Raw genomic sequence first — 25,979 nt, 5'->3', positions numbered from 1 at the left:
GGAGGACAGAGGAAGCAAAGGTCTCCTTAAAGCTACAGGGTGTCTCTAAGATCAAAGCTTTCATTGTTTGCTAACATGATGCAGGTCAGAGAAACAGGCAGCTTCACTTCTTCTTCTGTCCAAAAACATCCATCAGAGCCACGAAGCTGCGTTCAACCACAACTAGAAAATAATAAACCAGGAGGACGGCTGATCAGAAAAATAAACTTTATTTGTCTTTGACATTATTTAATATCAGCAGTTTTGTGACATTTACGCTGGACGCCCCGCTGCTGTTAGACACAGGCTGAGACCTGAAGCTGACCTTTAACCCCTTAAAGCTCAGTCAGGGTAACGTATTCGTCACCATCTGCAGTCTGACCTCCTCAGACATCTTCCTGCATCTATTTCTGCCGCTGCGGCGCGAACAGAGCCGCCGTCACACCTGGAAAACACGCTTCCTTCACTTCCTGCGGGAAAAACCAAGTCAGACCATCAAAAGGGGAACCAGCCTGATGGCGTTCCTGCTGATCTGCCACGGCGAGTCCAGCGCGGCGCTGCCTGTTGTCAGGGACGTTCACAGAGTGTGGGAGTGGGAGGCGTTTAACGAGCTAATAATAGAGAGCTGTCAGTCAGCCGTCCACAGGACAGACTGGACCTGACGCTTCATGGACCGCCGTCCAGATCAGAACCCAGACTGGACCCGACGGTTTATGGACCGCCGTCCAGATCAGAACCCAGACTGGACCTGACGGTTTATGGACCGCCGTCCAGTTCAGAACCACAGATCAGAAGATAGAAACTAACCACTGTGGTCATGGAGAAAACATGGAGGCTCCTCCTCAGCCACCAGCTGCTCTATGATCAACCAACTGTTCCTGATGTCAGACTGAAGGAAGAACCTCCAGGGATCCCTGAACACGCTCTGCTCCTCCATCCAGCCAATCCAACCGTGTTTTGGCCCCCAGTCACCCCGTGTTTTGGCCCCAGTCAGTGCCCTGTTGGCACCCAGTCAGACCCCTGTTGGCTCCCAGTCAGACCCCTGTTGGCTCCCAGTCAGAGCCCTGACTGGGTGCCAAACCCCTGTTGGCACCCAGTCGGACCCCTGTTGGCCCCCAGTCAGCCCGTGTTTTGGCCCCAGTCAGTGCCCTGTTGGCATCCAGTCAGACCCCTGTTGGCTCCCAGTCAGTGCCCTGTTGGCACCCAGTCAGACCCCTGTTGGCCCCCAGTCAGCCCCCTGTGGTGCTCCCAGTCAGCCCGTGTTTTGGCCCCAGTCAGTGCCCTGTTGGCACCCAGTCAGACCCCTGTTGGCCCCCAGTCAGCCCGTGTTTTGGCCCCAGTCAGTGCCCTGTTGGCACCCAGTCAGACCCCTGTTGGCCCCCAGTCACCCCGTGTTTTGGCCCCCAGTCAGTGCCCTGTTGGCCCCCAGTCAGCCCGTGTTTTGGCACCCAGTCAGACCCCTGTTGGCCCCCAGTCAGCCCGTGTTTTGGCCCCAGTCAGTGCGCTGTTGGCACCCAGTCAGACCCCTGTTGGCCCCCAGTCAGCCCGTGTTTTGGCCCCAGTCAGTGCGCTGTTGGCACCCAGTCAGACCCCTGTTGGCCCCCAGTCAGCCCGTGTTTTGGCCCCCAGTCAGCCCGTGTTTTGGCCCCTAGTCAGTCCGTGTTTGGCCCCCAGTCAGACCGTGTTTTGGCCCCCAGTCAGACCGTGTTTTGGCCCCCAGTGAGACCGTGTTTTGGCCCCAGTCAGTGCGCTGTTGGCACCCAGTCAGACCCCTGTTGGCCCCCAGTCAGCCCGTGTTTTGGCCCCAGTCAGTGCGCTGTTGGCACCCAGTCAGACCCCTGTTGGCCCCCAGTCAGCCCGTGTTTTGGCCCCCAGTCAGCCCGTGTTTTGGCCCCTAGTCAGTCCGTGTTTGGCCCCCAGTCAGACCGTGTTTTGGCCCCCAGTCAGACCGTGTTTTGGCCCCCAGTCAGACCGTGTTTTGGCCCCCAGTAAGCCTGTGTTTTGGCCCCCACCGATAGCCTAGGCCTGTAGGCCATCGATGTCAGACCCTCTATGGCCCCCCGGGCCCCTGTTGCCCCCCCTGTGGTGGATCTTACCGCAGCTGGTGATGGATCCTCTACAGACCGAAAAGGGAAGGTTAGCAGGAAGCTAGCGGCGCGCGCCGGTCTTCATATCCCGGGTTTTGTCTCACAGGGTGTCCTGGCTCATGTCCACCGCGGTCCTCCTGGGCTTCGGGGGGCCGCTGGGGTCCAGCACCGGGTTCCGGAGACAATAGGAGGGTTTTAGTGTCTCTAACGGTCAGGTCCGCAGAGCTAATAGCTTAGCCTGATTAGCTGCAGGCTAACGGGGACATTAGCAGCTCGGCGGGGTGTGGTTGATGGTTCCCTTCCTAACATCCCCTTAAAGCTCCTGCTGTGGCCCTAAAACCAGAACCCCATCCTCCGCCTGGACCCGCTTCTCTTCCCGTTTTTTGTTCCTGCTAGACACAAGATGGCTCAGGGGCGGGAGACCGAGCGGCACCAGCTCCACTTCCGGTGGGACTTCCGCTTCCAAAATAAAGCGACCTACATAAAGAAGCAGATGAGCTGTAATGGCCGCCAGTCACCGCAGGGGGCGATAACTGCGCCTGCATGGGCGGCTGATGACGTCAATCTGGACGCTTATAAAACAGCATTTTTATAAAAGAGCATTTAAATTCAACCACCTGCTTTTATAAACTGGCTGCAGGAATCTATAAGCCGGTGAAGCATGAATCTCAGGTGTACAGGTTGAAGCACCTGCAGTGGGAGGAGCCTGATCTGTCCTCCTGAAGGACGGGCCAAGAATGGAGTCGTAAAGGAATATTGGGAAATGAAGGGAATATAAAGGATATTCACAGATTCAGGAAAATATTATTTATTCATACATACAGAATACAAAATTAGAAAATAGAATTTTATGTAAAGTAGTGTTGCTACACACTCATGTACAGTAGGTGGCGGTATGCACCTTAAAGTTGCTTGCAATCCGCCATAATAGAAAAGAAGAAGAAGAAGATCTGTCCTCCTGCCGGTAGTTCAGAGGTTGAGGGCTTCAAGTAGAGCAACAATATTTCCATTCTATGCAACATCAACCTTTTCTCTGCAGAGACTGATGCAGCGGTGAGGTGGTGGGGCTTTGGTTCATTCCTCATTCACTAAAAGAAATGGGAAAAACTGTCACAAGAATAGTCAAAAGTCAATAGTCAAAAGAATAAAAATAGTTCCTCCAATACTAAAAAAGTCCATGAATAAGAGTGTTTGCCTACAGCTGTTTGTATTTGGAGGATACCTGGTTTAGGACACACAGGATGTCGGCTGCAATTTGGGCATTAATCAGGCTGCTGGTGTTCTGTCATACCAGCATACCCTATCAGACCAGCGTACCCCATCAGACCAGCATACCCTATCAGACCAGCGTACCCCATCAGACCAGCATACCCTATCAGACCAACATACCAGCTCAGACCAACATACCCCATCAGACCAGCATACCCCATCAGACCAACATACCCCATCAGACCAGCATACCCCCTCAGACCAGCATACCCTATCAGACCAGCATACCCCATCAGACCAGCATACCCCCTCAAACCAGCATACCCCATCAGACCAACATACCCCATCAGACCAGCATACCCCATCAGACCAGCATACCCCATCAGACCAGCATACCCCATCAGACCAACATACCCCATCAGACCAGCATACCCCATCAGACAGGCATACCGCATCAGACCAGCATACCCCATCAGACCAGCATACCCCATCAGACCAGCATACCCCATCAGACCAACATACCCCATCAGACCAGCATACCCCATCAGACCAACATACCCCATCAGACCAGCATACCCCATCAGACCAGCATACCCCATCAGACCAACATACCCCATCAGACCAGCATACCCCATCAGATAGGCATACCCCATCAGACCAACATACCCCATCAGACCAACATACCCCATCAGACCAGCATACCCCATCAGACCATCATACCCCATCAGACCAGCATACCCCCTCAGACCAGCATACCCCATCAGACCAGCATACCCCCTCAAACCAGCATACCCCATCAGACCAACATACCCCATCAGACAGGCATACCGCATCAGACCAGCATACCCCATCAGACCAGCATACCCCATCAGACCAGCATACCCCATCAGACCAACATACCCCATCAGACCAGCATACCCCATCAGACCAGCATACCCCATCAGACCAACATACCCCATCAGACCAGCATACCCCATCAGACCAACATACCCCATCAGACCAGCATACCCCATCAGACCAGCATACCCCATCAGACCAGCATACCCCATCAGATAGGTATACCCCATCAGACCAACATACCCCATCAGACCAGCATACCCCATCAGACCAACATACCCCATCAGACCAACATACCCCATCAGACCAGCATACCCCATCAGACCAACATACCCCATCGGACCAACATACCCCATCAGATAGGCATACCCCATCAGGTCAGCATACCCCATCAGATAGGCATACCCCATCAGATAGGCATACCCCATCAGACCAGCATACCCCATCAGACCAACATACCCCATCAGATAGGCATACCCCATCAGACCAGCATACCCCATCAGATAGGCATACCCCATCGGACCAACATACCCCATCAGATAGGCATACCCCATCAGATAGGCATACCCCATCAGACCAGCATACCCCATCAGACCAACATACCCCATCAGACCAGCATACCCCCTCAGACCAGCATACCCTATCAGACCAGCATACCCCATCAGACCAGCATACCCCCTCAAACCAGCATACCCCATCAGACCAACATACCCCGTCAGACCAGCATACCCCATCAGACCAGCATACCCCATCAGACCAGCATACCCCATCAGACCAGCATACCACATCAGACCAGCATACCCCATCAGACCAACATACCCCATCAGACCAGCATACCCCATCAGATAGGCATACCCCATCAGACCAACATACCCCATCAGACCAGCATACCCCATCAGACCAACATACCCCATCAGACCAACATACCCCATCAGACCAGCATACCCCATCAGACCAACATACCCCATCAGACCAGCATACCCCATCAGATAGGCATACCCCATCAGATAGGCATACCCCATCGGACCAACATACCCCATCAGATAGGCATACCCCATCAGATAGGCATACCCCATCAGATAGGCATACCCCATCAGACCAGCATACCCCATCGGACCAACATACCCCATCAGATAGGCATACCCCATCAGATAGGCATACCCCATCAGACCAGCATACCCCATCAGACCAACATACCCCATCAGATAGGCATACCCCATCAGATAGGCATACCCCATCAGACCAGCATACCCCATCAGATAGGCATACCCCATCGGACCAACATACCCCATCAGACCAGCATACCCCATCAGATAGGCATACCCCATCGGACCAACATACCCCATCAGATAGGCATACCCCATCAGATAGGCATACCCCATCAAATACAAACAGCATAAAAATAAAACAACAAGCCGTCCCATTGAGGCGTAATCGGAGACAATGACAGATGAAGTGGCTCCTGATGTCCAGTCTGCTCCTTTGTTTTAGTCGCTGTAACCGCAGAAAATCCCGCTTCACAAAGACAGGATGTTATAGATAGGATGTTATAGACAGGACGTTATAGATAGGATGTTATAGATAGGACGTTATAGATAGGACGTTATAGATAGGATGTTATAGACAGGATGTTATAGAGAGGATGTTATAGATAGGATGTTATAGACAGGATGTTATAGATAGGACGTTATAGATAGGATTTTATAGATAGGATGTTATAGACAGGATGTTATAGATAGGATGTTAGGACGTTATAGATAGGACGTTATAGATAGGATGTTATAGATAGGACGTTATAGATAGGATGTTATAGACAGGATGTTATAGATAGGACGTTATAGATAGGATGTTATAGACAGGATGTTATAGACAGGATGTTATAGATAGGACGTTCTGGATAGGATGTTATAGATAGGATGTTATAGAGAGGATGTTATAGACAGGATGTTATAGATAGGACGTTATAGATAGGATTTTATAGATAGGATGTTATAGATAGGACGTTATAGATAGGACGTTATAGATAGGATGTTATAGAGAGGATGTTATAGACAGGATGTTATAGATAGGATGTTAGGACGTTATAGATAGGACGTTATAGATAGGATGTTATAGATAGGACGTTATAGATAGGATGTTATAGATAGGACGTTATAGATAGGATGTTATAGACAGGATGTTATAGATAGGACGTTATAGATAGGATGTTATAGACAGGATGTTATAGACAGGATGTTATAGATAGGACGTTCTGGATAGGATGTTATAGATAGGATGTTATAGAGAGGATGTTATAGATAGGACGTTATAGATAGGATGTTATAGACAGGATGTTATAGATAGGACGTTATAGATAGGACGTTATAGATAGGATGTTATAGAGAGGATGTTATAGACAGGATGTTATAGATAGGATGTTATAGAGGGGATGTTATAGAGAGGATGTTGTAGATAGGATGTTATAGAGAGGATGTTATAGACAGGATGTTATAGATAGGATGAGTCTTGAACTGAATTACCTTGTGTCAAGAGGCACAGATTCACCGACTGATGGAATTGGGAGAGAATGCCGCAACTTTTTATATTTTTCAAAATAAAACATCACTCAGACTCTGATCGTCGCTAAATTATATATAGATATATATAATATATACGGATGGACCGGTACCGGTTCTGGGCCCGGCTGTGGCTGAAGTGTGACGTGTTCAGGAAGGGAATTGAAAAAGGGTTAGGGTCACCCACATTCTTGACAAATCTATAAAATGTGTGGAACCAAGAGGCGTCCCACTGAAGCTGACACCTTCCATGAAACGCTCACAGCTTCCGCTTTTATCCAGCCGGGACGACGCGCACTGTTCCACCTGCATCCCATGGATCATTAGCTGTACCAAAAGCTAATGCCTTCGCAGAGATTTAATGAATTTAGTGTTAATCAGTAAAAAATAATAATCGCATGACTGAGTCTGGGAGCGGCCATCTTTGCTCAAATATAGTAGCCCCTCCCTCCTGCCATCTTCCAGCAGTGACGTCACGTTGCGGTAAGCCTAGCGCCATTCTCCCCGCTTTACAAGCAAAATCAATGGGAACTACTAGACACATCTGCAATCAACAACAATTATTGAAGATAATAGCGCGTTGTGACAAACACCAGATACAGCACTGGGACTTGATCAACAGCCGATACCGCACCGTGACGTCACTAACCAGTAGGTGGCAGTAGTGTTCTTTGACAAACATGGATGCCTCCAGTAAAGCACATTCACATGAAAATTACTCTGAATTAAAAACACTGATCATTAATTGAACAGGATGGAATCATTTCAGATTTAAAGAACTTTCAGAAGTTTGAATTCTGAATATGAGCGACTTTTCCTTGAAAGCCTCTCATTCACTTCTAGCTGCTTCTCCAGCCTTCGTCCAATCAGAGCGCAGCACAGAGCCAAGCGCCATGACATCACTGCTGGAATTTTCTAACAAATTTATCAACTTGTTGGTTTAATAAAGCGCAGAAATCTCCATGGAAACCGGAGCTTTTTGATAAAAATATGTATTTTTAGGTTGATATATTTTTCAAGTCAGTTATCATTTATTTAAAAAAAACTTCTCAGCCATAAATATTTATAGTTTAATTTGTTTGCATTTTCATTTTGAATGTATTTTATTAGATGAGGCTGGAATAATAATGAAAAACAAATACAGTGATTTCAATTTTAAAGTTTCTACAAATCAAAAACCTTTGGCTGCATTGATTGTACATTAAAAGGCTTCAGATAAACTCTGTTTTTCTCTCAAATTTTTATTCTATCATTATCTCATTGCTGCTATATTTCCTTTGTCCAGTAGGGGGCAGCTGAAGCACCGCAGTGAAAAGCAGATCTAGGAAGCAGATCTAGGAAGCATCTATAAACAGCGGCTGTAGAATAATCATCGTGGCTCAAAGTGTGAAGAACTGAGATGTTTTTCCAGCTCATGGGATGAATTCAGTGATTCCTGTCAGCCAATCAGGAGCTTGTGGTTTGGTCTAAAGTCAGGGCTTCAGTTTGACCTTTGGTTGTCCACATGGTCCAAGTGCTCGACTACCCCCCCCCCCCCCCCCCCCCCCCCCAAAAAAAAAAAAGAAAATGTAATCCACGCTTTAAGGATTTACAGCTGATGGAAAGCTGTATATCATGTAGATCATTGACCTTTTGACCCCAGGGACCCAGGGAGGTCAGCTCCAAGGCAGCACCAGCTGGTAGTGCAGGTGGGGGGGAAACTGTCTGCTCTCCTTTAGCCAAACAACAACTTTGATGCTGAATTGATTGAGCGACATCAGAAGGAGCTGATATTCACCTTATTTTAAAAAAAAATTTTTTTTTTTTTTATTTTATCTCCTCTCTCTTTCTCTTCTTTTAGATACATGAATTTAATTATATTCTACTCAGTTTATTTCTACAGCTGCAGTCTTCATCACACATTATCTCAGGGCACGTTATAGATCTAGATCAATCAGATCATCCAGCAGTGGTGACTGGCCAATAGAGGGCGCTATTGCGCCGCCCCACCCACGCAATGACCCTGATTAAGACATAAAAAAAACAAATAAAATTTTAATAATAAATGAAAACATCTCAAAATATATTGACAAATATTTTTAAGATGTGCAAAATAAACATTTAATCTTTAATGATGAGTAAAATTATTTTCATTTTGCATTGGATTGGTGACGTTTTTCCACCCTAAGGTGAAGAAATGTTTGCCCATCGGCTCTGCTTAAAGCTGCTGTTGGCATTTATAGAAATATAGTAGTTAGATCATTTAAATACATTTGATTGGTTTTTGCTTCATATCAGCCGCCACTGTCCTCCAGTCATCGACTATAAAGGATTCTCTCTTCCAGGAGGAGCAGGCAGAGACAGTAGGTAGCAATCCGTCACACTAAGCATGCTTGTAGCGACAGTGGAGAGGAAAAACTCCCTTTGAACAGGAAGAAACCTCCAGCAGAACCAGGCTCAGTGTGAGCGGCCATCTGCTGAGGCCCACTGGGGTTCAAGGAGACAGAAGCAGACATAGAAAAAGAAGCATAGATACACTGATCTATGAATGATCTACGTTAGAAAAGCTAACGGTAAGCTAGCCCCACAGGCGTCTCTGTCTGTGAGGGAAAATGTTAATCAGACGAACTCTGAGCCAGTTTTCAGTCAGAGGAAGAAATAGAGAAGATCCAGTTATTTATAGTGAAACGATGAGCTCCGCTTCCCTTTCCACAGAGTTCCTCCTGCAAATGGAGCCCAACCTGTCAGACCAATATGGCCGACCCTCCACTGAAAGCTGTAAATGGTTTTCTGCAGCACCGTAAACCTACAGGGTGTAACGGTGTGGTTCTGATGCTGACTCAAGGCTGAGTCCGAATGATGCCGTCTGTATGCAGGACAAGGCTGGTTGCTGCGTTGCTGCATACTGCTCCGGGCTCTGGGCCTCTTCCTAAAGACAGGATCTTTATGGGGCGTCGGGTCCATGTTTCCCCCACTGCCACACCCATGGTGATGGTTTATGTCAGATGTTCCATGTGTAGATATGGAGATCAGCAGAGATATCACTGCAGCATCCAGTTCCTCTGTTTTAGTGTCAGCCCAGCTCTATAGTGGCAGCTGAAAACTGCACTGACAGGTGTGTGTGTGTATGTGTGTGTGTGTGTGTGTGTGTGTGTGGGTGGGGGGGGGGGGGGGGGGGATGCAGTTCAGCTCGACACCTGCAGCATTTCTGTTAACTGACAAGCAGCATCCAAGCATGAATACAGAGAAACGCTTCTTATCCTCCTGGAATCTGTGATGTCAGTCCTGGTCTGGTGGGCGTGGCCTAATCTACCCAACCAACAGGTTCGGTGCCGCTGGACACCGACTGAGAGGCTTGGTCCTGGAACCAACCATCAGGCCAATGATGGGGCCTCCAACTCTATTGGCTCTTTGAGTCAGAACCTGTTGGATCTTTAATGACAGCTCCGGTCCTTGAGGACTGGTCCTCCTGTAGTGGGGCTGTTTAGTTCCCCAGTTTAACCAGTTCACTTCAGAATGACTCAGCAGCAGATATGAAGGAAACATGAATGTTAAGTTGGAAACTTTTCTTTGTTTTATCTTTAAACTGATCTTTTTCTGTCTCAGAAGGTCGGAGGTTAGAGGCCCCAGCAGCCCCACCCACATGATTGACATCTGGGTTTCAGTGAGTCAAGCTGAAATTCCAGAAACGTTGATCGCCATCGCAACCAGATCATCCAGTCAGATAGATTCAAACTTTCCTATCTAAGAAAAACCAGCTGATTGCATCGACTCATTGACTCTTCAGCAATCCCTCACACTAAGCATGCTTGTAGCGACAGTGGAGAAGAAAAACTCCCTTTGAACAGGAAGAAACCTCCAGCAGAACCAGGCTCAGTGTGAGCGGCCATCTGCTGAGGCCCACTGGGGTTCAAGGAGACAGAAGCAGACATAGAAAAAGAAGCATAGATACAAAAGGCAACCAGCTCCACAGGCGGCCCCGTCCAGGAAACACACAGCCAGGCAGACGAGCTCCGAGCCAGCTCCCATGTCAGAGGATGAAGAGAGCACATCCAGTTAGTCACAGTCAGAGAAACAGGGCTACACTGGAAAACAGGCCAAGCTCCAACATCTAGAAACAAAGGTGTTGATGGCAGCAGCACAGCTGATATTTCTCTCCAGGATGGAGTCACAGCCAAACAGGAACAGACCAGATGAAGCTACTATGAGAAAAAGCAGAGAGAGCAGAACGTTAGAGATTGACCTAACAGATTCTGCAGAGTGGGAGAATAGAGATAGAATGAAGCAGAATGATAAAAAAGGGGTCCCTATGTCCTCCAGCAGTCTAAGCCTATAGCAGCATAACTGTAGAGATAGATCAGGATAACCTGAGCCACTCTAACTAGAAGCTTTATCAAAAAGGAAAGTTTTAAGCCTAGCCTTAAAAGTAGACAGGGTGTCTGCCTCACGGACTAAAACTGGTAGTTGGTTCCACAGGAGAGGAACCTGAGAACTAAAAGATCTGCCTCCCATTCTACTTTTAGAAATTCTAGGAACCACTAGTAAACCTGCAGATTGAGAGCGAAGTGCTCTGTTAGGAACATAAGGAACAATCAGATCTCTGATATCAGATGGAGCTTGGCCATTTAAGGCTTTATATGTGAGAAGGAGGATTTTAAATTCTATTCTTGATTTAACAGGAAGCCAATGAAGAGAAGCCAGGATAGGAGAGATATGATCTCTCTTTTTCATTTTCATCAGAACTCTGGCTGCAGCATTTTGGATCAGCTGAAGGCTTTTAACTACAGTTTGTGGACTTCCTGATAGTAAAGAATTACAATAGTCCAGCCTTGAAGTAACAAATGCATGGACTAGTTTCTTAGCATCACCCCTGGACAGGAGATTGCTCATTTTTGCAATATTCCTCAGATGAAAGAAGGAAATTCTAGAAACCTCTTTGATCTGGGATTTAAATGACAGGTCCTGATCAAAAACAACACCAAGATTTTTTACTTTATTATCTGAAATCAGTTTAATCCCATCCAAATGAAGTGACTGACTAATAAGCTTCTTTTTCAAAGATGCTGGTCCAAAGACTATAATTTCTGAACAGTTTAGACAAACTACTACTCCAGAACTACAGGCCCATATCAAACCTCCCCTTTATCAGTACGATTATTGAAAAAGCAGTGTTTCAACAATTAAACACTTTCTTAGATCTGACCAGCCGCTTTGACGTGTTCCAGTCAGGTTTCCGTGCTCACCACAGTACAGAGACCGCCCTTATCAAGGTGTTTAATGACATCCGTATAAATACAGACTGGGGAAGAAGCACAGTGCTGGTTCTATTGGACCTCAGTGCAGCATTCGATACTGTTGATCACTCCATCCTGTTAGAACGCCTGGAAAACTGGGTCGGCCTCTCTGGTAAGCTCTCAACTGGTTTAAATCATACTTAAAGGACAGGGCCTTTTTTGTATCAGTAGGCAACTTTACATCAGAGATGACAAAAATCACATGTGGGGTTCCCCAAGGGTCCATCCTGGGTCCCCTCCTATTCAATATCTACATGCTCCCTCTGGCTCAGTTAATAAAAAACAACAGCATCAGCTACCATAACTATGCAGACGACACACAGCTTTACATCACCATGTCACCAGGTGACTATGAACCAATTCAAGCACTGAGGAAATGCTTAGAAGAAATCAATGCCTGGATGTGCCATAATCTTCTTCAACTGAATAAAAACCAAACTGAAGTAATAATCTTTGGACCAATAGAGGAGAGATCTAAAGTTAGCACACAGCTTCAGTGGCTTCAGCTAGTAACCACTGATCAGGCCCGAAGTCTAGGTGTAGTGCTGGATTCAGACTTGAACCTCCAAAAGCATTTAAAGACAATTACAAGGTCGGCTTTCTATCACCTGAAGAACATTTCCAGGATTAAAGGACTAATGTCTCAGCATGATCTGGAAAAACTAATCCATGCGTTTATTTTTAGTCGAATTGATCGCTGCAACGGTGTTTTCACAGGTCTGCCTAAAAAGTGGATCAGACAGCTGCAGCTGATCCAGAACGCTGCTGCCCGTGTCCTCACTAAGACTAAGAAAGTAGAGCACATCACCCCGGTTCTAAAGTCCTTCCACTGGCTCCCTGTATCTCAGAGAATAGACTTTAAAATACTTCTGCTAGTCTATAAAGCTCTGAATGGCTTAGCACCTAAATACATCACAGACTTGCTATCAGTGTATCAACCCTCCAGACCACTCAGGTCTTCTGGCTCCAGCCTGCTCTGCATACCTAGAACCAGAACTAAACATGGAGAAGCAGCATTTAGTTCCTATGCTCCACTTATCTGGAACAAACTTCCAGAAAACTGGAAAAGTGCAGAAAGCCTGAATTCCTTTAAATCAAGACTAAAGACACATTTGTTTAGGATTGCCTTCCACTGTTCTAGTTAAACAGTTCAACTAAAACATATATTTTTTAGTCCAACTGTTTTTAATATTCTTTTTTTGTTTCTGCATTTTTTATTTTTATTTATTTTTTATTTTCTATTTTTTTATTTTTCTGTTTTATCTTCCTGTATTTTAATCATGTAAAGCACTTTGCATTGTCTTTGTACTGAATTGTGCTATACAAATAAATTTGCCTTGCCTTGCCTTCTGTTTTTTCTGCATTCAGAAGGAGAAAGTTAAGAGTCATCCAGGTTTCTGTTTATCTGCTAAAGTGAAACCTTCTTTTGGGGGAGGAGAACTCTGTTAAATAGTCCTGAAGGTTATTAGAAAGTGGTCAGAGAGGACAGGGTTGTGAGGAAATACTGTTATTTCTTCTCATTCTATGCCGTATGTCAGCACAAGATCCAAAGTATGAAGATGAGAATGTATGGGACTATTCACATTTTGAACAAAGCTAATAGTGTCTAAGATAGCATTAAAGGCTGCTCTTAAGCTATCGCCTTCAATGTCAGCATGGATGTTAAAATCTCCCACTATGATGACCCTGTCAGTATTTAATACCAAATCAGAAAGGAACTCTGAAAACTCATCTAAAAATTCAGAGGAAGGACCTGGTGGACGATACAAAGTTACAATAAGAAGAGGTTTTTCTTGCTTTGAAATTTGGATGAAGGAAACTAACCTAATTATTTAGTTTAGCCCAAAACTAAACAAAGCTTTAACTAAAACAAAATTTCAGTCATATTCTAGAAAAAAAGATGATCAGTCTTGTAACTTTTGCTTTACAAACATCCAAACAATTATGTGTCAGAAGATTCCTGAATTTTCCATGGCTTTAGGGAAGCACGTCTCATCACTTCTGGAATTATGTCAAATGTAAATGAAAATCTGTAGCTTCTGACTGGTTTCCTATTATAGCGGGTTTCTGCTGAGGGAGTTTCATGCAGAAAGCGCTCTGTGGTGGTTGGGGTGGAGCCATGGCAGCTGTTGGTCTGAGTTATGGCTGAAGACAGCAGCTCTGTTTTGGGCAAAATAAAGTCATTAAAGAGTCTCCACCATGTTAGCAGGTAGCTGCAGTTTATAGGAGGTAAAAGGTTCAGTTTAAAAGCTACTAATTAACTTCAAGTCACTGCATGTCACTGTGAACGTATGTTTGGCTCTGCAGAGGGAGGGGGGAGGACACAGTGTGTGGGGCGTTGTTTAGTGGGGAGAGCAGAACGGACAGGTTAGTTCAGAACAACTCTTCCTCATTCAGTCAACAGCTGAGCTTCAGAAACATCATGATGGTCAAACTGGTCCCAGTCAGAGTCCTGCTTCTGCTGCTGGTTCTCTGGGCTACAGGTGAGTCTCACTTTCTACCTCTTTAAATCTAAAGGCACAGAGGGCAGAGGTCTCAGAGGGAGGTCTAACAATCGGTACATTCACAGGCTAGAGGGGTGTCTCACCGTAGGTTGAGGGTTTGATTCCAGGTTCTTCCTGTCTCATCTGGCTGTGCTACAGTTATATAGAAATTAAATCCAGTCTTATTGGCAGAGAAGATTATTAGCAAACTAAACTGTCCTGATGTCACCATGACACAAGAGCCAGAGGCAGAGGTGGGGGATCTGGAGTAAACAGGTCGTCTCCATGTCATGAGTTGGTTCTTCTCAGCCACTGAACCAGGTGAGTCCAATCTGCAGGGTCAATTGGGTGGATCGGACTCACCTGGTTCAGTCGCTGAGAAGAACCAACACATGACATGGAGACGACCTGTTGACCATCTCTGGCAAGAAGTAAAGCCTGGTCTGACCTATCAGGGTGATTCTCAGCAGAACCAGGAGGGTCAGAGCTTCTCTCCGTCTTTGAGCATTATGGATCAGCTACAGAGCATCTCATCTTCAGTCAGGAGGTTCAGATGATGATGATGATGATGATGATGATGGTCCCTGGACTTTAACAGGGTTGGATTCAGATTTGAATGTTTTAATGTTTGTTTTTTTTACTCTAAGAAATGATTTTGGTGATTTTGATGATTTTGGTAAAATCGATCCATGAAAATGAAGAATCACTTTAATCAGCTACATTAAAGCAGGTTAATCCCACCTGTTTGCTAGCAGTAGCAAAGATAAAAATAACAAATAAAATAAAAAGACCTAATTTGGGCCATTAAAACGCTCTAATCTGCCAGGAAGTAACTGAAACATTCAGAGCAGATGTTCCTTCCATCTGCTCATAGTTCTGCCTTCTTAGAGTCGGTTTCATGTCAGCCTCGCTGTGCACTGCCTGTCAGCCGGAACACCTGTTAGAAAAGTCAGAAAGTCAACCTGGATGATGTTTGGAACCCTTTAGGGTGGAGATTTAGTTCAGCCTTTATAGTGTAGAGCAAACTTGACCTAATTAATCTTAATGTTTTATAGCCATGGAATTTAAAAACATTTTAATAACTAAATGTGTGTAAAGTCACTGAACCAGACTGAGAACATTTTCTACAGAGTGATGAAGGAACATTCTTGCTTAGTGACCTTTTCCACCTGCAGCTGACTCACCTGGAAATTATAGCCCTAAGATAAAACAGGATGTTTAAGTTGTGTTCTATTTCTTAACCTCTCCCCAACTGGTTTTGTCAGGTACATTGTTCTTGGTAACAGTCATCCAGGTCAGAATTCAGAATTTCAGAATCGGGTTTATTGCCATTGTTAGTGAAGGAGTTCACAAACTAGGGATTTTTTATGGTACAATCGTGAAAATATGAAACATATAATATGGAATAGGTAAATAAAATTATAAAAATATCTAAAACACTGTGGGAATAAGGCATGCAATAAAATAGACTAATATATACACTTAGGATAAAAATATGGATATAAAATATAAAAAGTAAAATAAAAAGTAAAATAGCATCTTATAAGGTAGTGCAAATAGAGCAGTGTAAATGACATGGGCAGGTTATAGAGTCTGACATAGGTCAGAGTCATTCCAGTCAAAAAACAATCTACTGGACTTTGTTTCCAAGTTTGAAGACGTTTCTCTTCCCATCCAGGAAGCTTTTTCAATGCAAAATGTCAGAAATAGCGTTTAGTTCCAGGTTTTATAGAGCCGACAAACAAAGCCTTGTTTTTGAATAGAAACATGCAAATTGAAACGGACGAACGGCTCCCCCCCTTTGGAATGGGCGTCTTTTCTAATCAAAAACAAGGCTTTATTGGGCTACTGTAAAAGTAGCACAACACATGTCTGGAACATGTCAGATACGCTGATATGCGTTGGAGAGAAGTTACGCAGAAGTTATGCACAAGTTACTCAGAGGTTTAGGATCAGCTAGACGCCATAACTGATGAGGAACTGACACTGAACGGATGACAACCATCAGATAACTGACCTGGAACTGATGGACCACTGATAGCTGATGCTGGCACCTCAACATACTCGCCGTATGTCGCCATGTGCCAGCGTGCTTCAGCGTGCTCAAAACTTGTAAAAAAAAACGTACCCATAACTTATCCAACGCATGCCAGCGTTTTCGGCAGATTTTTTATAGGTCAGGCATACACTGGTCTAAATCCAGGTGTGATAGGAGCGTCAGCTGAGATGATCCATCAGGCTGACAGCTGCAGCTCGTCTCTGCTGGTCCATGAACATCTGGATAATGATGGAGGGATAGCAGGCTTGGCTGGAGGTCCTACTGAGCTGCTGGCAAATTATGGCTTTTACGTGGTGGTGATGATGATGATGATGATGATGATGATGATGATGATGATGATGATGATGATGATGATGATGATGATGATGATGATGATGATGATGATGATGATATTAAGTTAAGATGATGTTAAGTTTTCAGTTACACTTTGAATTATGTCATTCTGTGTTTTCTTGGTAATTGGTTTATTTCTCATTTTGTGTCGTTGTAGTTGTCTTCTAGTTGTATTTAAGGAGTGTTGTGTTTTCTCTGCCAGTCTCCTTCCCCCAGCTCCCTTTTAGCTAATTCTATCCACACCTGCTCCCTTTTAGCCAATTTTATGCACACCTGCTCCCTTTGAGCTAATTCTATCCACACCTGCTCCCTTTGAGCTAATTCTATCCACACCTGCTCCCTTTGAGCTAATTCTATCCACACCTGCTCCCTTTGAGCTAATTCTATCCACACCTGCTCCCTTTGAGCTAATTCTATCCACACCTGCTCCCTTTGAGCTAATTCTATCCACACCTGCTCCCTTTGAGCTAATTCTATCCACACCTGCTCCCTTTTAGCCAATTCTATGCACACCTGCTACCTTTGAGCTAATTCTATCCACATGACTTTGCTCCTCGCGTGTCCTCCTGGCATTTCCTGGTTTTCATTTCTTGTTATTGCTTCTGGTTGTGTTTCTGTTGCCATCTGCATCTGATCTGTACCACTCCTGCCAAATGGGACAACTTCATCCTGATGTTTAGATAGATAAGACTTTATGATAGGATATATGTTGGACATGAATGCACAAGATGCGAGAAGCTAGTTTCAAAAAGTCATCTGAGCTCTGGCGGAACTCATCCTACTATAAGGACGTCATCCTGGAATGAATCTGCTTTATGGGATAGAAACATTTTCAGCTGTGAACCTGTTCCTGAGGCTTGCTGACACTATTCCCCTTGCAAGGCCCAATCTGGAGGATGCTTACCGAAAAGGTTTGTCTTTCGCCAACCTATCAAAATACATTTTCCTTTGTGCTGGGAGAAAATCAGTCCCGAGGGCAGAGACGCTTTTGAGAGCACATGCGAAGAAGAGCGATTTTCTCTTCTCGGAGCGGCAGTTTCTCACGCTTGTGCGATTTTGTTCTGCTGTGGTAGATAAACAATGCGCAGAAGTAGCTTAACTTACATGGGAGTATGTTGCCATACATAGTCCCTCCATGGTGTCCTGGTCCTCTTCTTAGTCCACCTCCCGGTGGGACATCCTTGGAACCCCTCAGAAGGAAGCATCGAGGAGTGTCCATCAAGTCTCCTCTCACTGATGGACAAGAGTCCAGGATACTGGAGGCTGGAGCTCTGCTCCAATCTGAAGAGTAACAAAGCAGAACAGAAGCTCATCAACCACAGAAAGCAGGGATGAGATCCACTGGTCCCTGAGCCAGACCCCCCTCTGGTCTCTGGCTGCTCCTACAAATCCAGTCCATAACGATTCTGAACAGGACCGGTACCAGAAGGTAGCCCTGCTGACTAGATGAGGAACCAACTCCTGCTCCCCCTGGAGAGGAGAGAGAGACCGGATGGCCCCTAGCAAAGGGCCCCTGACTCCATACTCCTGGCCCCTCTCATGGGAAAAGGTATTTAACTATTGACTCCAGGTAAATAAACGAAGATCGATGGATTTCACTCAGTCAGCATTTTATTTTCCTTCACAACGTAAAAAGAGAACGAGGCAGAATGATGTTCAGACCTGCGCTGATCTAGCCAGTGTTTGTCTCACTTACTACCGACAGTGGAAAGTTTTCAGTCAAACCAAATGACAGAAACATGTTATGGATAAACCCGGAATCTGGCTGCTTATGGGAAAAGTATTCCTAGTCGTTAACACTCCAAAAATGTTATAGCCTTAAAGCTCTGAGGCCTGAAACTCGGAAATCTTAAATCGATACATGTAAAAGGAAATGATGAGGTCATCCTTTCCATCCTCTGTTCTCCTTTCGCAACATTCTGTGAACTGTGACTGTATTTACAGTAAATAAAAAAAAATGTAGACAAGAAGGAAAAAGATGATATCTGAGCATTTTCTGAAGACTTGTCATTGACGATCCTTCATTGTTTCCCACCATGGTGGATTTAATGGTTCTTCATTGTTTCCCACCATGGTGGATTTACTGGTTCTTCAGGGTTTGAACAAAACAGCTGATTCTGTGACGTTCAAAGAGTTTTGATGTAATCGTTCCAGACAAAAAACAGCAGCTGAGGATGACTCAGACTCTAAAACCTGAAACTATTTCATCTTTGATTCGTGTCTGTTCTCCACCTCAAACCAGTGCAGCCTGTTTAACTCTGGTCTAGCTCACTGGAAACCAGTATAAAGACCTTCCAGCTGGAGCTTCTCCTTTAAAAGAGATTATTTTAGGGAGTGATGGCCTAGTGGTTAGAGCAGCTTGTGCTCTGAGAAGGTTGCAAGTTCAAGGTTCGATTCCCACAGACTGCCACTCTGGGTCCCTGAGCCAGACCCTTAACCCCACCCTGCTCCCCACACGCCACACAATGGCAGCCCACTGCTCCCCAAGGGGAGGGGTTAAATGCAGAGAGGGAATTTCTCCAATCTGGGACAGTAAAGTTAAATCATTAATCATAAGGAAACTGAGTTAAACTAGACCTTTGGTAAAGCTTTGTTTCCTGAATGGATGATGGCCTGTAAATCACTGATCACTGTCTATTAACTGGATGGCTGATTGCCCAAAAAACATTAAGCCACAGAGACGCACCATAAAATGCTCCCTGTGCAACATTTGACTGCAACAACAATCAGTTTTTGTTGACGATCCTCAGGTCATTTCCCAGTCACAATAAATCCATCTATAGCCGATGGATCCTATAGTTTAGTCTGCAGACTAACTTTAGTCTGGCTATCTCAGACTGACTGGAAGACATTGACTGAGTTAGACACTGACATTGGGTCTAAGGTTAGAAAATAGAAAGTAGAGGAAATAGAAAGTAGAGGATTCCGTAAAAATTAAAAAAAATATCCACTGGACTTGGTTTCCAAGATTTGAAGACGTTTCACTTCCTCTCCAGGAAGCTTTCTCAATTCAAATGTCTGGATCCACAGTGAGTTTTAGTCTTATATAGACAAGGCCTGGTATCGCTTGGAAACATGCAAATGGTAACCAATGAATGGGTTGTTTGGTTCCATTGTTAGCCTGTAATATCTGATGGATCCAAACGATCCGCTCATCGGTTTCCATTTGCATGTTTCCAAGCGATACCAGGCTTTGTCTATATAAGACTAAAACTTAAAGCAGATCCAGACATTTGAATTGAGAAAGCTTCCTGGAGAGGAAGTGAAACGTCTTCAAATCTTGGAAACCAAGTCCAGTGGATATTTTTTGAATTTTTACGGAATGACTCTGACCTGGATGACTGAGAACCTTCATCAGCAGATAGAAAGTAGAGGAAATAGATTCACTGAGAAATGTTAATGTAGTAAATCTTTATTCAGTGGATGATTCTGTCGTTTTTGGAGCGTTTGTTGTTTTTCTCATTGGAAAAAGTCATGAGCTTAAATATGTTGCATGTTAGAAAAAAAGCAACTCAAACATTTTTAAAGTGAAATGAACAGACAGCATAAAGTATATGGCTTCATTCATTCACAATCTGCAGATAGAAAATAGTGTTAGATAGAAAATATTGTTCCTTATAGTTTCTTTGCTCCCATGTTTGCTTTCCATGATGTCTTCCTCACTTGGTTTTCAGTATTGTTGTTTTTGGACTTTGCTTCTGTTGCCTTTGGGTAGAGACTGACACGGGAGTGGATTTTCACTCCTGTCCTGTCCCACTCCCACAGAAAAAAATGGTGTCCCGTCCCGATCCCGGGCCAGAGTAGAAATCTAAATCCTGTCCCGTCCCACTCCTGGTGAAATTACTCCCACTCCCATCCCGCTCCCATTCAGAATGACTCCCGCTCCTGCACCACTCCCATTCTTGTTGTTTTTGAGCGCGGGTGTAAAACTCAGAGCGGAAGTTACTATTGGTTTGCTCCCGCTCCCGTCTGCTCCCGTTAATGTTTAATCCTGTACCGTCCCAATCCCGTGATTGTTACTAATACTGACTCCCATCCCACGGGAATCCCGTGACCCGTGGGATTCCCGAAAAAATGTCAGTCTCTACCTTTGGGATTTAAATAAATCTGCAAAAACTTATTCCTGCATTTGGGTCCTCGAGCAACCAAACCCTGACAGTCATTAAAGATTGCATTTTATCATGCACATCTAAAATATATATATCTATATATTTTGAAATATATATATACTTTTTTAAGGGTTAATCAGGGCCATTGAGTGGGTGGGGGTGGCGCCCTCTATTGGCCGGCTGCCACTGAAATCAAACCCACAGGAAGTGGTCGGGTTTTTATATCAGGATGGAAACTGGTTCTGGTCTAAGCTGATGTTTTCCATTTCAGCTTTGTTGATTTTCTCGGTAGTCAAAATTGTTTTTATCCTGGGGGGCAGAACTAAACGGAGGACAAACCAGTCGGGTCAGAACTGGTTTCTAACTCTTTCTGCTCTTTCTCTTACAGGAAGCGACGCCCAGATTGACGGTGAGTTTTTATTGTTTTTTTTAAGTCTTAATCACAGCTTAATGAGCAGTTACTGGAAGGGCTGCATTGAAAAGCAAGTTAGTAAATGTTTCACCTTCAGTGGTTCTTATTCAGCCTTCTTATGGCGAAGGAGTCAGAAATAAAACAGATCTTATAATGATTGGGATAAAAAGGGATGCTGAGGTTTCGGGTTTGAGTTCTGGCCTGTTGAACTTTGCCTCATGTCTTCCTCTCTTTGGTTGCATAAATAAAGGGATATTAGGGGACGTTGGTGCAATGACAGGAGTGTTTAAGAGAGGCAATAAAGGAGGGTGAAGCGGGGGGTGAGTGGTGTAGCATATCTGTAAAAACAGTATATTTTAAATTAATGCAAATGGATCATAACAAATAAGGTCAATAGGCTAGTTCTCAGAAGATAGGTACGACTCATGAAACAGCAGACAGAGACTAGAAGTTTGCAGTTGGAAGTGCTTTGTATTTATAATGAGGAAAATTTTATACATATTTACAACATCACTGAATCATCCAAATGGCCATATAAAATGCGCAGGAAAAAAAAGAAAGAAAACAAAACAATAAAGAGGAAAAAGAAAAACAAAATTAATAAATTCCACAATTAATGAAACCACAGTTCCTTCACCCCAAGCTGGGGTTGATTAAAGTTCCCAAGCAAATTCCTTCTAAAGTGCTTGGTACAGTGCAGGTCGTGGACGGACAAAAGTCAGAGCAGAGTGGAAACAAAATTGTTCGTTGGCTGCAAGGAGCCTCCTACCAGCTTGGCAGGAGATCTAAAGTCTTTGTGCACCCAAAGTGCAATCTTTCTTGGGCTCTAGGCCTGGACCTTCAGCTCGCCATCAACACCTGGCCTGAATAATAAAACAGGACCATTTTCTCAATGATGATCTGATATATCTGATATCTGATCTGATATATATATATATATATATATATATATATATATATATATATATATATATATATATATATATATATATATATATAAAATCAAAACATTCTAGTGTGCACACAAATTCAGTAAGTGGTACTCTTTGCACTACAAATAATTCCAAACAATAACTTTCAATCAATATGCATATTCAATAAATATAAAGTTCCATATAAATTACATTCATGAAAAATCCAATAAATATGCACTATATAAATTAGTCAACATGAAATGTAAAAACAACTAATACAAACAAGTGCTCAATAAATATTTAAGGCACCTCATTTTTCACATAGGGTTCTTCAAAGACATCATGAGCTAATATTAAGCCACACAGGAGAAACACTCACCGATTCCATAGTTTGTATGTAACACAAACAGTTTTTTTTCCCATGTCATCTCGGCTTAGTAGTTAGCTCCTGCAGCTCTGCTTCTCCCAACATGCCATAGTCTTTCAAACTTCCCCACTCCGACTAATATACCTAACTGATAGGCTGTTGCACATGTGACCCTGATACCCAACAGCAATTGGCTGTGTAGCAATGAGGGGATGGAAGTGAAAAAAACATACACAGAATGATCACTGGAATCTTTCTCTATTATCTAAACATGTAAATGGAAAATCACTGGGATTTACACCCGGGTTACAGTGGGATGGAGCTGTACTAATGGGAGGTAGAGACAGACTGTGTGTGGAAGTCAGGGGAAAGTGGTCTGATGGCAGGAGTAGGAACGGGCTGGAGGGATGGAGAGGATGAGACTGAAGGTCTTTTATCGTGGTTGATCTTTTCAGCAGGGTGGATGAAGCTCTGAAAGAGCAGAGCTCCTTTTCTCTAACCCGCTCATTTTATCCGTTAATCTTCCCCTGCAGTTTGTGGAAGAGCTCCTCTGAACTCTAAGACTGACTCCAGGATTGTTGGTGGTCAGGATGCGTCTGAAGGAGCGTGGCCGTGGCAGGCCAGTCTGGAGATCAGGAACGGACTGTGTGGAGGCTCTCTGATCAACAACCAGTGGGTTCTATCTGCTGCTCACTGTTTTACCAGGTGAGCACTGATCATGTGACATAAAAAGCTCTTCCTGTTCAGCACCATAGACAGTGACCTCCATCCTTTAACCTATTGTGTTTTCCTCAGCACAAGCACCTCTGGAGTCAGTATTTACCTCGGCCGACACAACCGGCAGAATCCCCTGAGCTCTAACGAGTTGAGACTTGGAGCCTCACGGATCATCGTCCATGAAGACTATGACTCCAAATCATCTGACAATGACATCGCTCTGGTGCAGCTGGACTCTACGGTGGACTTCACCGACTACATCCAGCCCGTCTGTCTGGCTGCGGAGGGCAGCGCCTTCCCAGACGGACTGGACTGCTGGGTCACTGGCTGGGGAACCATCCAGACCGGAGGTGAGGATTGATCTCAGATGTTTCAATCCACATGCAGCTCTGCTAGGGAGCTGATCAGCTGATCAGTTGAGGAGCCTCTGTTCTCTGTTTTATGATTACCTTATGTTTTCCATCTGGATCAGAACCATTCCGGTAAATCTTGGATTCGGGGTTCATTGATGGGTCCGTTCTCTCTCCCTCTGCAGTCAGTCTTCCTGCCCCTGAGACGCTGCAGGAAGTAGATATTCCCATCGTGTCCAACAGTCGGTGTGCCTCATCCTACAACACCTTAACGGACAACATGGTCTGCGCCGGTCTGTCTGCTGGAGGGAAGGACTCCTGTCAGGTGAGCTCCTGTTCCTCATTAAAGACACTCTTCAAAGCTCAACTGGACCCAACCTGTGTCCTTACTGGGCTGTCATGTCCAGGGAGACCTACTGACCAACTGCTTACATTTAGCTCTAAGAAGGGCCTCTGGCTATTAAGAGGATGAGTGGGATGAAGGCTCTAAAGATTCAACTGGGTTAATAAGTGGGATAAAGGTCCTGAAGAATGATGAGGAGAATATGTTTTAAAGAGAAAAAAAAAGGTTACCAGAAAAGACTAGAGGGATGAGTGGGATGAGGTGCAGTGGAAGAGGAACTGAAGAATCACTGGAAGGAAGATTCTAAAGAGGGACAGGGTAGAAAACAGGCATTAAAGAAATAAAAGAGCCATTTAGGCTAAATGAAATGAAAGATAAAGAGACTGGGAGGATTGAGTTTATAAAAGGCTGAGAGGATGAGGGGGGTGGAGGTTCTAAAAGAGACTGGGAGGATGACAGGGATGACGGTTCTAAAAGAGGCAGGGAGGATGAGTGGGATGAAGGTTCTAAAAAAGGGTGGAAGGATGACAGGGATGAAGGTTCTAAAAAAGGGTGGAAGGATGAGGGGGATGAAGGTTTTAAAAGAGGCAGGGAGGATCAGTGGGATGAAGGTTGTAAAAAGCGGCTGGGAGGATGACAGGGATGAAGGTTCTAAAAGAGGCAGGGAGGATGAGTGGGATGAAGGTTCTAAAAAAGGGTGGAAGGATGATAGGGATGAAGGTTCTAAAAGAGACTGGGAGGATGACAGGGCTGAAGGTTCTAAAAAAGGGCTGAAGGATGAGGGGAATGAAGGTTCTAAAAGAGACTGGGAGGATGACAGGGATGAAGGTTCTAAAAGAGACTGGGAGGATGACAGGGATGAAGGTTCTAAAAGAGACTGGGAGGATGACAGGGATGAAGGTTCTAAAAGAGACTGGGAGGATGACATGGATGAAGGTTCTAAAAGAGACTGGGAGAATGACAGGGATGAAGGTTCTAAAAGAGACTGGGAGGATGACAGGGATGAAGGTTCTAAAAAAAAAAGGGTGGAAGGATGAGGGGGATGAAGGTTCTAAAAAAGGGTGGAAGGATGAGGGGGATGAAGGTTCTAAAAAGGGTGGAAGGATGACAGGGATGAAGGTTCTAAAAGAGGCAGGGAGGATGAGTGGATCAAAGGTAACTAGGGAAAACCTGACAATAAGGAGGATATTCTCAGATTGGATAGATTTAGAGGATAAGTTGGATGAAAACATTGGACAGCTAAATAGGATGACAGTGATTTTATCTAAATTGGAATGATAGAGATGAGGAGGGATGAACAGGCAGAAGAAGATGAACAGCATCATTGTTTCTGTCTGGATTAGCCAGACAGTCTACATCTCCTCTGCTTCCTGTTAATGTATGCTGAGGAGAACCATGGGGCTGCCTGGGTGTCCAGATCTGCCGTCCAGAGGACACCTGGGCTTCTACTGTCTTTCATGCAGCATGTTTGTGGTGGTGGAGTCTGTAGACCCTGGGGGAGGGGGGCAGGTGGAACCCCTGCCTAACCTAACCCTAACCCTGATGTCAGAGCTATGCAGGAGAAGTTTCTGGTGTGATGAATGATCTCTGTGTGCAGGGAGACTCTGGTGGACCTCTGGTGACCAAGAATGGTTCGGTGTGGGTCCAGGCTGGGATAGTGAGTTTTGGCAGAGGCTGTGCCGAGCCTGACTTCCCAGGAGTTTACGCCCGAGTGTCACAATACCAGAGCTGGATCAACAACCAGATCAGCACCAACCAACCAGGATTCATCAACTTCCAGGGTTCAACCGGAGCAGCGACCTTTGTCTCCATGTCGCTCCCTCTGCTGCTGTCCGTCCCGCCGGCCGTCTTCTCTTTCTTTGTTCTCTCATGAGGGTTTTAGCTGATCTCTGCACAATCCTTATTTATCCCTGACATCCTATAACCATGAGAATAAAACGTTTCCTTTTTCC

General features: G+C 44.8%; 2 protein-coding genes and 1 long non-coding RNA gene across 4 annotated transcripts in view; 1 reads left to right on the top strand and 2 right to left on the bottom strand.

The window, feature by feature from the left end:
• Positions 1–2,518, bottom strand: part of taok2a (TAO kinase 2a) — a 30,552-nt gene extending 28,034 nt beyond the window's left edge. For both annotated transcript variants that reach the window (XM_038295243.1, XM_038295244.1), the window contains exon 1: positions 2,076–2,518. The gene's annotated coding sequence lies outside the window, so the exon portion shown is untranslated. The remainder of the gene's footprint in view (positions 1–2,075) is intronic.
• A 531-nt stretch (positions 2,519–3,049) lies between these two features.
• LOC119790009 lies at positions 3,050–22,901 on the bottom strand. Its single transcript, XR_005281667.1, has 4 exons — positions 22,630–22,901; positions 22,106–22,199; positions 17,920–18,096; positions 3,050–3,154 (listed from the first exon to the last, which is right to left on the bottom strand). It is a non-coding gene; the product is annotated as an uncharacterized LOC119790009 (long non-coding RNA).
• Positions 14,267–25,979, top strand: LOC119790007 (anionic trypsin-2-like). The gene is made up of 6 exons (XM_038295291.1): positions 14,267–14,423; positions 21,313–21,333; positions 23,151–23,322; positions 23,413–23,684; positions 23,870–24,009; positions 25,625–25,979. The coding sequence occupies exons 1-6, from the start codon at positions 14,363–14,365 to the stop codon at positions 25,898–25,900; spliced, it is 942 nt and encodes a 313-aa protein (XP_038151219.1). The 5' UTR covers positions 14,267–14,362; the 3' UTR covers positions 25,901–25,979.

The sequence above is a fragment of the Cyprinodon tularosa genome, unplaced genomic scaffold, assembly GCF_016077235.1.
Source record: "Cyprinodon tularosa strain WSP-4 unplaced genomic scaffold, ASM1607723v1 ctg352, whole genome shotgun sequence".
NCBI lineage: Eukaryota > Metazoa > Chordata > Actinopteri > Cyprinodontiformes > Cyprinodontidae > Cyprinodon > Cyprinodon tularosa.
This window is presented reverse-complemented; position numbering and strand designations above follow the sequence as displayed.